Here is a 15572-nt window from a genome sequence, read left to right on the forward strand (position 1 = left end):
TGATAAAACCTGGGATCCAAAGATAGTCTTAGATGTGTTAGAAACTTGGTTTCCCTTGGAAAGTTTAAAGTTGGCAAGGTTAACGTTAAAAGTAGCAACCTTGTTAGCATTAGGCACTGCTCATAGAATACAAACGTTGGCACTAATTAAAGTAAGTAAAATCAAAAAAGTAGAAGGAGGATTAGAAATAGAAATTGAAGATTTTACAAAAACATCTAAAAAAGGTGTAAATCAACCATTGCTGTTTTTACCCTATTTTAAAGACAAACCTCAACTATGTATTGCAAGCACAGTAGAAAAATATATTGAGGCTACTAATTCATTAAGAAATAATGTTGACAAACTGCTAATCACTTTTAAGAAACCTTACAAAGAAGCGTCTACTCAAACAATCAGTCGTTGGGTTAAGTCAGTGTTAACAGAAAGTGGTGTTCCAGAAGAATTTACCGCATATTCAACGCGACATGCATCCACATCAACTGCATATAAAAAAGGAATTGACATAAACACAATTAAGTCAACGGCTGGTTGGACGAAATCGTCAGAGGTTTTCGCAAGATTTTACAATAGACCAATTAAAGTATCGAAAAGCATATTCGCTGAAACAGTTTGTCTTCAAGCTAATATAATAAGTTATTAAGTTGAAATACTCTGCCTTCAGTTATAATCTAAGTAAAGTAATGCTGTAAGAAAATATGTAATTGGAAAAATAAATAAATAAAAAATTTTTTACCCAAAAAATTAGGACTCTAAACATCTACGTTTGTAATCCTGAGAACGAGACGACTATAATTGTACGATCAAACGAGCTCGCCGAAGGCGAGCGAAGTTCGATCGAAATTATATAAAGTCTCGTTCGAAAGGATTACATCCCAACCCCTTAAGTTTTAATTATATAATATAATATAAGTCCCACCCCAAGTTTATTTATTTTTCATATCTGTAAAAATTATGAGAGTTACCCGGAAGCTGGTAGAGAGTCATAGAGGGCTCTCTTTTTCTATCTCTGAATGTGTGGTTGTGTTGTAGTACGAAGGCGATACTACGTTTGTAATCCTTTCGAACGAGACTTTATATAATTTCGATCGAACTTCGCTCGCCTTCGGCGAGCTCGTTTGATCGTACAATTATTGCTATTATTGATCGACCCATAAATTTACAAGTTCCAAACAATTTTCCGCAATTAAGAAGGCTGGAAATAAACTTATAATTTCAATTCAATAATCATTTAAAATTGTTAGTTATTTCGATGCTTTCCATCCATAGTATCTCCATTTTATCGAACAGAGTATTCGCCTTTCTTTATCACCATATCATTTCAATTCCATGCACATCCAAACATCAAATTCTATTTTGATTTCTTTTTCGTTAATGCTTACCTTCCTTTGCATTGCACTATTAAGTATTGGTTTTTTCTGATCACCAGTACCAATAGCTTTTTTTACTCTTTGGAAGATTCGAGATAATTAACTAAAGCCATGGATTTCTTCAATTAATTAAAGAGATAATAGAATGGAAATTAACACTATTGTATTAAGGACTGAGATTTTTATAGAAAAAAAAAACCAAGTAAATGAATTTGTGTCAATTAAATTTGATGTCTGTACAATCGGGATTTTTCTTCAATTTTTTCCAAGAAATTAATGGAAATTGGATGGAACGAAGCTCATAATAGTAATCTGTAAGTTAATCCAGTCACTGATAGAAAAAAATTGATTTTTGTAACATACAATTTTTTATCCGGTATAATTTTAGTGCCATGATAATCAGTTTTATTTATTATGCTGCAATAAAAATTACTGTTCAAACTTGAGCAGTTTATTTCACATAAAAAAGTATAGAAATGATTTTCTTTTGATCTAGAGTTTTTTCTTTAGATGAATCTACCCCTATAGCGATGCTGATTTTCTCATGTGAATATTCCTTCTTGGACTCATTTTAATAATACAGCTGGTTGAGTTGACGCTAGTTAACATACACTATAAGAACGTGAACAGAGGGTCTAAATCACTTTTGGAAGCTACTCATATCAAGCGGGTGTGCACTTGAAACCGCCACTTTGAAACTAACCCTTTTGTCGAGAAATTGGTTTGGCTAAAGATGGCCCTACAGTTTATCCCCATTTTCATCTCACCTGACTTCCTATTGTTTCCTTTCTCCCATGAATCGTCTTTTAAAACAAGTTAGTTCTACCAACAAAATGACTTGGCAAGTCGAACTTGGACTTTTGCGAACTTTGAAGAGTGAGGTCGATGGCTTTCATCTCTATCTTTGTTTCGCATGTTTCTTTTCTTACCCATCCTTCGATTCCATCTTATATGATCTTTGGCTGGAAGAACGGAAACCCACATGAAATAACAAATGTCTATCGTCATACAGTGGAAGCTTTCTCTCAAGATTTACAACTTGTCAATAAACGATAAGAGAAAAGTTTCTGCTTTTACGTAAACTAAAATATTCGTTTAGAGTAATGAGTTCTTTTGAAGTTGTAATATATGCTTGCATTTTATTTTAGAAATGATTTTGATGTAATCAATACAACAGTGAAGAGCTAATTGGACCTTCCTATTAATTATGACTAGAAAAAACTTTATTAATTTTGTTAACTAATTTCAAGAAGATTTAATTAGGTCACAAGTGTTATAATATGAAAGTTATTCTCCATAAAACTTTGCAACTATGGAAATTTGAAACTAATGTATTGATTAGAAATATATTATATTAAGATTTCAATGTTCTTAAGAGTAAATTTATTTAACACTGGAATTATACACTGAGACTATTATTCATATGATTTTCAATAAAATATATATGTTAATAGATAGTAATTAAACAAATTGAAGCAAAATATGCAGAAATAAAAAAATATAAAAATTAAAAGTATAATTATTTTAGAAAATAAATGTCAAGGAAATATTTATCTTTTGCATGTGTTTTTTTTGTTTACTCCTGTTTCTACGGCATGAAATCCCCTATTTTCTGCTTAACTGCTTGACTTCTCCTGAAAATACCGAGTGCGTTTACAACGAGAAATCCAGGAGTAAAATGGTGAAAACGTTTATTTGTACGTTCATGAATACGAATCTGACACATTTGCAAAAGAAATTTCACAGTATCTTAATTCATTTTATTTTAAAAATATTGTGAAGAATAATAATTATAAAAAAAAATATAAAATATCATACTATTATATATTTCATATTTTAAATCTCTATCTACTTCTATCATTCATATATGCTTTTTAATTTAGATTTAAAACGGTTTAAATTTGAGACTAAAAAGTAATATACATTCATTATGAAGCTTAATCGACTTTATTTTGAAAGATATTTTTAAAAAGAATATAAATTATGAAAGAATAAAATAAAGTTTTAATAACAGATGTTTTCATTAACATTTTCGTATAAATTTCAAAATTAAACCTTTTTTTATAAATTTATTTGTTATTATTAAATTCCAAATACATTCACTTTGCAAAATTTTTTGAGATTTTCAAAAAATTTTAAACAGAAAATACCATACGGATTAAGAAAGTACAATACAGATAAAGATCGAAAAATAAATATACTAAAATGTGAGCGTTAAAAAAATGAATAGAATGTAAAAAACTTCTTGAATTAATGAAAAAGCATTTTTTCACAAAAGCGTTGTAATTCTACTCACCTTTATTCGTATTGGACAGCTGTGCTCATTCATTTCTTGTCATCTTTTTCTACGAAACAGTAAGCTTTAGTGCACTTTTCATCAAATCATTACAGTGAAAAATTTTAATTGTTAAATTTTTAATATTTTTTGCGAAAAAATTCTTGTTCAACAAACTTTTATGAGAATTGAAAAAAATTGAAATTGCGAAAATATGTTAATTTTTGATATTCTACATTTTGCATTATAAAACTTTCTAACTGAGAAAACACAAACTTGAATCAAAGAAATACAAGAATAATAATCTTTTAATTTTTATCCCAAAATTCCATTTTTCTAATTTCTTATTAATTCAACTAATTAAAAAAAACAAGTTTGTGTTGATAGATGATTAAAATAACTTAATTATTATCTTCTTAAATGAAACATCACAAGTTTATTCGGCTCTTTTAACATTTAACTCTCAAAATGTCGATAAAATAATTTATTCGACATATTTAATACTATCCAATTATCGAAAAAATTAACTTCCGATTAGGGTTTTGTCGAGTCGCCAAACGTTTATAATTAATTTCATTCAGCGTGATAGAATCGAATAATATAATAACTTAAAATATAAGTGAAGCTTCATTAAACACATGGGCTTTTTAATTTGCTAGGATTATAAAAACTGCTAAAGCAAGATGTTCAACTGATATTTATAGAATATCATCAAAACCGGATGCTTGAAAAAGAAATCAAGTGGTAGTCAGTTATCTATGTCGGCACACTACTGAAAAGAATTTGGTTTCCATACTCGACCCAGATCTGCTGTCAATTTATTCAGTCCTCCGCCCTTTTGCATTCTGTTTCTGTTTTTTACTATCATCTTGAGCTGAAATGTACGCTGAAAGATGGATATGACATAAATTTTCAAGGTCTTAAGAATCTTGCAAATACGTCTCACCGCACTAACTGTCTTTTTGATTTACTATGTAATAAATATTTATCCTGGCATGAAATGATGAAGAAGATGAATGAAAAAATTCATCAAAGTTCACCAGATCAGTGAACAGTTATTTAAAACCTCCAAGCTATAAAAATGAAATTATTTTCGCGCAGAGAATTTCTTATTTTTCTTGTTGATACGGAAATTCATTATCTCGAATTATCTATAGTATAGAGTGCTTTTAGTCACTGCAAAAGAAAAATGTAACAATTCGAAACTATCTTGAGAAAATAAAAGGAAAGTTATTCTTTTGTTTCATAACTTTCTTCTCCACATATGTTTCAACATTAAACGGACCACCCTAGTGACTTTGACTTGGTTCATTTATTCCCAGGAGTTTATTTGCGCACCCTGTGGCGTAGTAATAAAATTGCTGGACTCAAGTCTAAAGAAACTCAACGATATGAAGTTCATCGTTCCAGCTTAAATGAGTTGTAAACTTGAAATGAATGAGAATTGTATAAAGACGCCGCCGTTACAAAAGTTACGCAGACCTTATTATTATTTAAATATTCAAATTAACGATCATTCACTGGCGATTGTCAAAAAGAAATTTGAACGTCATCGAGAATTCTGGGAACTCATGACAAATATATTTAACCATCAGAGAAAAAATCTCAACTTGACAAGATGGATCATTTCTTGATGGAATTCTAAATTATCTCTGATAAAATTATTCTTCCCAAAGAAATTTGTGTTGTCTAACAATAATATAACGAAATCTCGACTTCGTAGGCTGTTGTTCTCACAATAAGCTTTGTATTTATGTTCAATAAGAGATATCATATCAATAGAAGCTATAGATAATAAGAATGTTTAAAAATATTCTTTGTAAGTCGATAGGTAAATGAAAATGTTTTATTTGCTTATTGTGTACCAGTCTATACATAATTCAATCAGCTCCAAAAATAGCAAACAAAAATATCGTGTTAATTACAATAAACATGCGCTGTCTGATTATGTAGATGACAGCAAAAAGTATATGTCTACGTTTCAAAGAACAGGAAAGAGTAGATATATCATCTGTATCTACTCCAAGCATTTTAGTGATACAAATTAAGGTATAATTTAAAATTTAAAAATAGAATCTTAAGTGAAGATGAAAATCTAAAATATAATATCAATTTGTTCATAAAAATCGATCGGTAAAATAAAAACATTATTCTTCAAAAAAATGAAATAAAAAGTTATCTGTCAATTTATTTAAAAATAAATAAAAGTTATTGACTGTCTGCTTTCAAAAATTTATAAAAGACTATAAACAGTCACTAGAGATTCTCGTAAACTTTATTTCCTCCTTCAACTGTGAATAATTTTTTTAAAAACAAATTAAAAGTTTAAATTTGTTGACAAGTTTATTTCCAACCAAATTAGAATTAATATTTTACACTTTTCTTCCTGTTTATTTTAGATCCTTTTTTTTTTTTACAATAAATTCGTATTCGTTCAATAAATATATATATAGACATATGAGTACGGAGTATTGACGTAACTACCGGTACATTACGTCAACCATGACAGCAATACTGCATAAATGCGTATAGCATTCGGTGCGTTCATGCATTGTGCACCACTATAAATGGAATAGACGAAGAACTTGTATATAATAGGTACACATGTAGGTACGCATAAACCTTCAGGCGATAAATTCAAACAACATCAATAATAACATACCACGTCGTTCTACTATCTAATCTTTTATTTATAATTTCGCTAAACATTGAAAAATAATAATCTCACATTAAATTAAATGATTTTTTTAAACTTCTCAGAACACAGTGGACAGTAACGGTGATACCTTTGATCTTTGTTATATTGATTAGGTATCGAGAATGAATTTTATTGATGATTATTTGATCATTAGCTCACTTTAATGATAAATATCTGAATTTTTAATTTGTTATAATGAATGTATAATGCGTCAAATAAATTTTTCTAACGATTCAAATTAAACGTCAAGTTTCTAAATGATTAATTATAAAAAATGTGATTTTAAACGCATCAAGATTTTCACTCAATCAAATAAATTTCCTAGTATTTTTATAACTATTCCATCAACTATTCACAATTTGTCTCCAATTAATAAAAGTTTAATTTTAAAATGACTGTGAGGACGTAAAGATTGAAAAACTGATGAAAGTTTAGATAGCATCAATGATCTATTATCTCTCAGTGAGTTTCGAAGAATCCTTCAACGTCGTTTTAATTATTCAACAACGAATGAATAATTTCAAAAGGCAGGATAAAAAATCTCTTAAATAGCTTTGGAATAAAGACCAAAAGTAGACACGCGACTGAACGAGAACCAAAAGACACAAGAGATTAATCGACAGACACTAAGCGGCAACGACTATTTCATCTCCCGTGGCTTTAAGTTTACCTCCGGAGGTTGTCTCATGCTGTGGAAGTATACATTTAATATCTGTTCAGTTTCATATACTTAAAATCTGAAATGAATAATTTTACCGTGAGAACTTGAAAGTGAAAAAACGCAGGAGTTAGTTTTTTTTATTAACTGCCATTATATACACAATATCTCATGAAATCTGAGAAGTTAAATTAAAATAATTATTCTCTTATAAATTTTTGATAAATCGTTGGATCTCAAATCCATATGAGCAATATACCATATCGTAGAAATAAAAGAGGAATGGTGAATTCGACCATTTGCAATTCGTATTCGATCTTTACTGAGTTCAGTCAAGCAGCATAGAACGAGTAAATAGATGTCGATAAATCTTTGAGTTATTTCCAATTTCGAAATCCTTTAGGGAATTCGCATTATTCATAAGTGCAAAGAATCATTAAGAATAACAAGGTACATAAAAACCTGTAGGTATTCAATTTATCATATTTATTTTAATTTAAATTTTAATTATGTTAGTGGAATAAATTTTATCATAAAAAATCAAGTAGAAATCCTTTTTTATTCATTCCGTAAATATTTTTTTCTTATCTTTATCTAATTAGAATTGAAGAACAATGTTTTTCATATTCTCGAAAGACGATTTTGAAAATAAAAATTTTATGTGACAAAAATAAATTCCACAAAGTGTGTTACATGATAAATATAAAATAAGAATTCTTACATAATTAATGAATTAATTATAAAATGAATGAAAATATATACTGGTAGAAATGTTGATAAGATTAATGATGTGTATTATGTATGCATGATAAATATTATAGACGTATATGTAATAGACCTTTTGAACACATACACATACAGATTTAGAGCACAATGCACTTGGGTAGATTTTTGCAGCCGACAAAAATGAACAGTGCACTACATCAGAATAACACTAGAACACCTCGAGAGTGAGTTATCGACAACCATGAAAAAGTATACACGCGAGCGTACTTAAAAGAACGATGTCAACATGATTCAAACATTACATCGTACACGAAGAAAAAAAAATTACAGGTTTACCGAAATGAACTTCTTGATTTATGCTATTAAATTATCCAAGCTTCAAGTACTTAATAACTTATTCAAATTTGTTTCGCATTGCTGTACTTGCTGAATAGAGAGATGAAAATAAAAATAACGATCAATAGTATTATCATTATGATTATTGGAATAAATCAAGAGCTTATGTAGCTTCATTGAGAATATAATACTTCATTGGGCCTTAAAACCCACTATTTATTACGTTGATTACATTTTACTACACTAATTACATTTTGTTGATACTGATAAAACACAACTGATACTTCATCAAAAAATCATTCTGTAATAGTATAACTTTTACTCCAATGAATGAATTGCAGGACAATTGCAAGGATTTAATTAATGATAACAGTAAACATTAAAAATAAAAGGTAAAACAATAAATCAAATAATCGGATTTACTTGAATAAATGGAATAAAGATATTCTCAATAAAACTGTCGTGGTAGAAAAAAGTATAACTAATTGAATGAAAACATCAATTTTATGTGATTAATTATGACTAAAAAAACCAATTAATTATTTAAAAAATATTAAACAGTGTATGAATGTGAAATACCAACGCTTACCAGACGTTAACGTCTGCGTATAAATTATTACTCGATATTTCAGATGTGACGTCACTTCCGGCAATGTGCCAACTGGTTTCCGCTGAATGATCGATGCATCATTGTCATGAATGCATTCATTTCTCTTGTATTATGTCTATTCTGACTCTGATTATCAAATATCGAGATATGCTCAAGAAATATTGAATCTCTTGCATTTACCCACAAGAATACTCTTTTCTACGCAAATATGATGTGTTATGGTAATGAGATTTTAGTTGATTTATTTCTCATCTAGCTATAATTTATAATTATCTTCATTTTTATATTCGTCTAATTAAATTCAATTTTTTATAGATGAAAAAATTCATTTTCGTTTAATTTATTCAAATTAAAGTCGTGTTTCCAAAAAATTTTAATTAATGCTTGTCTGAATAAATAAATATGTATTTTAATGAAAAAATTAATAAAGTAAAATAAGTGCAAAGACTCGACAAAAAAAATGTTTAAACATGATATTATAATTTATTCTATAAATTTATAAAACTGATGGAAATTACCCTCGAGTTATCAAGATCGGATTTATACTTGAATTTAATTATTGGATCTGATAATCTAGCATTATGATAAAATGAAAATTGGACTTGGTGCGACCCAGGAGGTCCACACGACTAACTTATCAGTGGAAAGTAACAGAATATTGAAAAAATACTTAATTATCTTTCGAAAAAAAGACATCAATTGTTAAAATCTACTAATTTGTCTCTTTTTAATTTTTTTATTCTGCACAAAAAACAGCGCAGTCGATTTTGCTTAAAATTTAGTCACGTTTAAGTGGCATAATTATGCATTGAATGAAACTGGTTCCATGTCAATATCATCAAGAATTGAATAAAAATTATTCTATAATTCAGGGTAACCCCGGTACCCTGCACAAACAGAGTAAAATTTACTCAGCCAGGTAAAATGTTTCCTTCTGCTTTGTAAAAGTTCCTCTCATGTAGGGTAAATTCTACTATCGAGCAGGGTAAAATTTAACCCAGTACCCAAATTGCCTTAAATAGCAAGGTAATTTTTACTCAATCCTTTTTTCGTGTGCACACACGAATATTTTTTTAAATACTCTATCACTCGGTTCTAGGGACCTTGAAACGTGAAGATATGTCAAACTTTAGAATTTACAAAATTAGACTCATTGAAAAAACTGTATACTCTCTAAAAATGAAACAGTGAAGAAAATAAAATACACTGCCAAGTCAGTGAATATTCACTGATTTTGCCGTGTATTTCATCATTTTCAGTAGTTCATTTTTAGAGAGTAAATATTGAATAATTTGATTAACCTATAAAACTAACGTGGAAATATAATTTAATTAATTTATCAGAAGTAATATAAGTTAATAATGAGCTATCAAGACGAAACTTGTTAAATAAATGTTACTTTATATGAAGCTTTACCATATGTTCTCAAACGATATTATGTATTCAAATTAACTATAAACGTTCTGGAGGTAAAATTTGAATACCATGTCATGTGGTTAATTTTAATAATACATTTTCTTGCAATGCTCCACTACGACTACTTGGTTTATCTTCCTCCCCCCTCCTCACAGTAAAATCAAAGGTTTTTACTTCTAATTTTGGTGACGACAACTAAAGTAGAGAGCGTGCGCAACAGTGAATACACTACGTTCAATAGCAAGCATATATATTTGCATCCCTCTTGACATTCCGCTTGTGGTTTGGCTGCTGCTTTTATAGAGAAGCCATCACCCAATGGGTGATCAACACCCTCCGGTACTTTGCCAAACGTTCGTCGACAAATTTTTTGCGTATTCTGTATATTCTTCTCTGCCAGAAAAACTAGGAGAAAAATTAAATACCAATGTCTGACGGGTCTTTTTTATTTAAAATCACGCATACACGTATATTTCGAAAATAAAAAAAGGGATAAATAAAATTCACACTTTGTACAAAAACATTTTTTGGAAAACTAATGAAAAATCACACTATTGAAAAATTGAAATGTTGCAATGCAACTATATCAATTTGCAATGCAAACTGTTGATTTTGCATTTGTAATTTACGAATATCATTGAAAATGTTCAAGACGAAAAACCTTGGGATATGTTGGGGGTGGATATGAACGTATAACTCGTTCAAGTTAATGCTAATAATAAAGTGAAAATAAGCAAACGTGGCATGTAAAAAGTTCAACAGTACACATGAAAAGAAGCTAAGTGCGGTAACTTAAATTTAAATTCTGTGCACACCGAAACATATGCTATTGTCTTGTTGTTTACAACAAATTTGCTTACATGCTCGGATGCTTTTAGTATGCTTTTCGCCTTTTATATTCTCTGAGAAAAACGTTTTCTCTATGGCCGTTGCTGTCGTTAAGGCATTACATCGACAGTAGATGTACACATAAAAACATTTACTTTAAAAATGCATACTAATAAAACCAATATTTTATTCTTTTTATCTTATGGAATTATTAATGAATGTTTACTAGTAAAACAATGCGTTCACTATTTTACAATATTTTAAACTGATATTGGAAACCTCAGAGGAAGGTTCATTGAATAATAGATATCAAATTATTTAAACATTCAAATTCATTTAATTAAAAATATAAAATGAGATATTTCATTTTCCTAAATAGATTATATATTTGATGTATAACATTAATTGATCTGTCAACAAAATTACTATACATCGAGCAAATAAATTATAAAATTCGATCTCTGCAACATAAATTTTCTCTCTTGCTTTTCAAGTAAATATTAATAATTCATCATAAATTAACTACGCCATGGATTTTGTCGAATAAACAAAATCATGTGTAAACATATGTGAAATAAGTTTGTTAAAATATTAATCAGGTTTATGGAATTATTTTCTTTACAGCTGATTCTGTCAAATACATATTTAAATTGACGATATAAACATGACTGAAACATATAAATGTCGGTATATAGTAAAATTTTATGTTCACACTATATTCTATCAATAAAAAACTGTAAATTTATGGGTTCGACATTTCATTGGTATTTCGAGTCTATCATAAATGCAGAGAGTTATTAAATATTATAAATTGAGATCGACCAAGTGTTTTTTTATAAGCAAAGTCTTATTTTTCATTCTCAAGAAGACGAAAAAGCATGAATGTAGTCAAGTAGAATAAGCATCGCTTTTCGTATGTTTATACGGACAATTCAGATGTATTTATGCCCATCACAATAGCTTTCTTCCTTTCGCTTCCTACTATCTTCACATTTTACGAGGAAATTCAGAAAAGTACTTTCAGTGTGAGGGCAACAATTTCGCCGAGAGAAACAGTTGAAAGAAAAAGGTTGGATATATAGAGAATCTGGTTTGGAAGCAAGAGAAAATAGAAAGAGAACGAAACACTAGTAAGCCATGAGAGGATAGAGTTTCACCACATTTTCGATGGTTTAAAACGTAAGTTTCCTTACCATCTGTAGTGCGAATACAGCGTGGTAGTTTTGGGAAAAAAAATAAAACAGGCCATTGAACTTCATGTGCAACAGTATATTACCAAGGTAATACAATTTGCTAAAATTTATTGTTCTGATATCCGGGACATTTCTTCTCTCTCTCTCGAGACTCATCCTGTATGTGAAATCAGCGTTCTCGATCGCACATGACCGACCATAACACGACGCTGCCACTGCCACAATATCGTAAGTGTTCATGAGCACCACTTATTTTCTATTTTGAGCTTATCTCCATTTACTTATCCAACCACTTCTATTATATTCCCAAACGTTAATTAAAGATAACACTTTTTATTATTTCCTGTACTAATTATTATCAGGAAATCTATTGTAAAAACATACAGTTGTGGGAATATGAAATGATAATGATAATTTTAAGACTCTTTGAATTTAATAGCAGAACAAAGTTGTTGTCGGAAAGCCTTGTACTTAAACGTAATTTATTTTTAACTTGAAAATAAGTCAATGTTTTTGATCTTCTGTCATTCATTTCTAAAAGAATAATATTTTTCAGAATATTTCACATCCAAAAAGCTGTGGTTTATCTAAAAAAGAAATCGTTTAAATAAAGATTTAAATAGAAACTTAGAAAGTCAGTATGGTCTAGAGTTGCTTGAGAACATGATAAAATTTGCTATAAATTTCTGTGTGTGTATACGTTAATGTAAATATTTGTACAGTAAGTGATTTCAACTGTTTAAATCAGTTGAATGAGCCTGTGTATATCTAAGGAAAAATATTTAAAAATTGAATTGTCTGGAGAACACTCGAATCATTCAAATTATTTTATTATTTACGTAATATTAAACTTGTTTGAAAAAGTAGGGAAATAAAATGCTGCAAGGAGTATTAAAATTCAATAGTCTTTTATTATCAGTCGTAAATTTATTACTTAAAAAGTGAAGGAAAAAATGGTGAATTTAAAAAAACATCACGTTCTATTCTGCAATAAGATCGTCCGAGGCAAGAGAGAACAATGGCAAATATTCTGTTCATTACACTTTTTCAGTAATCGTGTTCAAATCAAGGTCAAGCAATTGTGATGATGAGAAAAATTTAGAATGAAAAAAGTCTGACAAGTATAAGGGGATTGCAGTCGACCACAAGCCGCATGTAAACCTTAAACCTGGAAAGTACACTAATACAGAAAAGGAAAACTGCTTTTTGGCACGCGAAAATAACGAACTAACTATTATATACCTCTTTGTCTATCTCTCATTTTCTTTATTGCTTTACTTTAACTGTATGTGCATCACGCAGCATTTATTTCGACGTTCATTATATTGGCCAGACCAAGATTAACTACATTTCAAAAATATTTATAGTGAAAAAAACCTTTAAGTGGTTTTACAATAATAAATACAGTGTATGTCGAACGCCTTTTTATTACAGCAAGCGATAGTGTGGCTTACACTAAATAGGCGTACTCTTCATATATAGATTGAATCAATAAAAAATGACCCTTTTGACACATTTTATTAAAAGTATGAAGCTAAGCGTCTATCAGCACTTGAGAATAATTTATAATAAGCATTATGTCATGTTTAATTTTTTTATCATGTTTATTCAAAGGACTTTTTCTTAAAAATATGTCTAAAAATTCTGAATGATTACATTTTTGATAGTTTAATCCTGTGCTGTCTTTTTTAGGTCATTCGTGTCTGAGAATATAGTCGAAAGTAGTCCAGAATGAACTATTTGTTCGTTGAAGAAGAAAACAAAATATTTAAAAATAAATCAATTGGATTGATGTAAATCAGTGTTAAAAAAAAGGTTAACAATAATGATGATGATGAGATTGAAAATACAATGCATTTACATGAATTATAAAATTGTGATTACTTCTATCACAAATATAGCAACGATCATTAATAAATAAATAAATATATGGTAACGAGAATACTCAACTCAAGGATTGTTGAATTGTAATCCAAATTTCTAGTGCAATCGAATAAATTATTAATAAATAAAAGCCACAGTTCTATTTCCAAAGTTTCATGGAATTACTAATTTTGATACATTATTGAATGAATCATAGAGCTTTAGTACAACATTACTATCTTTTTACATTTATAATTAAAAGTTATAAGAGGCTATTACCCAATTATCGCTTTTCATTTTTTATTCTTATTTCATATGAATAATGTATTTTATAAATTTAATGAAAAGATAGAGGATGAGATTTATGCATTAATTCGGATAAACGATTCACTGAACACATCTGCTTCATTCTCACTCCCAATGACCTATCGATAGTTCGATTTTATAGATTGTTATAATGATTATTCAAGCTGCAAAGTCTGCATTCAATGAAATTTCTCTCGCTTCCTTCGATACGAAGATTTACATAAAATTATGCAATCTCATCATTTCATCGTGATTTAAAGAAAACTTCTACGAAGACTGTACTAATAAGTTTAAAATTATCAATATTTTCAATTATACGAGAAATCGATACAAAAAAATCGATTCACGTATCAAAAAAATGCTGTTACATTCAGTTGATAGAGAAAATTTAGTTTGCAAATTATTACAGATTATGTGGGAATGTTGACTTTAGCATAAAACATTGTAATGCAATTTGTTATTATCGACATTTAGACGCAACAGAATATTTAAATGTTTTAACACTTCAGGCTATAAGTTTTCATTTATTCGTTGAGTATTAAAACTGAAACTTTATGCACGAATTTCACGTCCATAAAGCTCGCATTAAACTTTCATAATTAAGTCGGCAGACTTCTAGATCCTTGGGAATAATAATGTTCACTTTTCAAAGTGTGAAGATCTCGAAAGATTTACACGCACTCCAGATTTTAACGACGTTTTTGCTTACTTATGAACTTTTTACTAAGGTAAGATTACCGATTTTTTGTTTAAGACTATTTAATTGTTGTTTTACATTATATTATATACTGTTTGATCTTAATGGAAATGTCATGCATATTTTATTTCAATAATTTTATTGATAAAAATGATAAGCTTCCCGGGTAGCAATTTAAATATAACTCTAATCTAGAATTTTGAATATGTCCGACTTAATTAATTTTTCAAAACACTTTGCCTGATATAGTATTGATGGAAGAGTAAAGTTAGGCTTGAAAAAGAAAATAAGGCCAGGATCTTAAGTTAGCTGGCGGAGGTGTCCAACATTCCAGCCTGGGTAAACACTGTCAAATACAATTTGAATGATTGTAAAATTCATTTAAAGGAACTCGAAGAAAAATAGATTCATGGGGCAAAACAGATCCTGCCAAGTTGTTGATACAAAAATTTACATTAATATGAATATATGTCGTTTGCTCAAACTACATTATTATGTGTATTAGTCAATTTAAAATTTGAAAAACCATTTTGCCCCATAGATCAGTCTTGCCCCGAGTTCCCCAATAACTGCTGATGCAAGTTGTTTAATTATAATAT

The 15572-nt window shown here is 29.0% G+C and overlaps 1 protein-coding gene across 2 annotated transcripts in view; it reads right to left on the minus strand.

Annotated features, from left to right (window-relative positions):
* LOC118068203 (uncharacterized) overlaps positions 1-15572 on the minus strand; it is a 39560-nt gene that overhangs the window by 15644 nt on the left and 8344 nt on the right. The window contains exon 2 of one of the 2 annotated variants that reach the window (XM_035085426.1): positions 3664-3712. In XM_035085426.1, coding sequence (XP_034941317.1) covers positions 3664-3696 — 33 coding nt within the window. In that variant the 5' untranslated portion in view covers positions 3697-3712. Of the gene's footprint in view, positions 1-3663; positions 3738-15572 lie in introns of both variants that reach the window. The other variant, XM_035085427.1, reaches the window with a different exon arrangement.

The sequence above is a fragment of the Chelonus insularis genome, unplaced genomic scaffold, assembly GCF_013357705.1.
Source record: "Chelonus insularis isolate UGA/USDA-ARS -01 unplaced genomic scaffold, ASM1335770v1 contig_399_pilon, whole genome shotgun sequence".
In the NCBI taxonomy this organism is placed as follows: domain Eukaryota; kingdom Metazoa; phylum Arthropoda; class Insecta; order Hymenoptera; family Braconidae; genus Chelonus; species Chelonus insularis.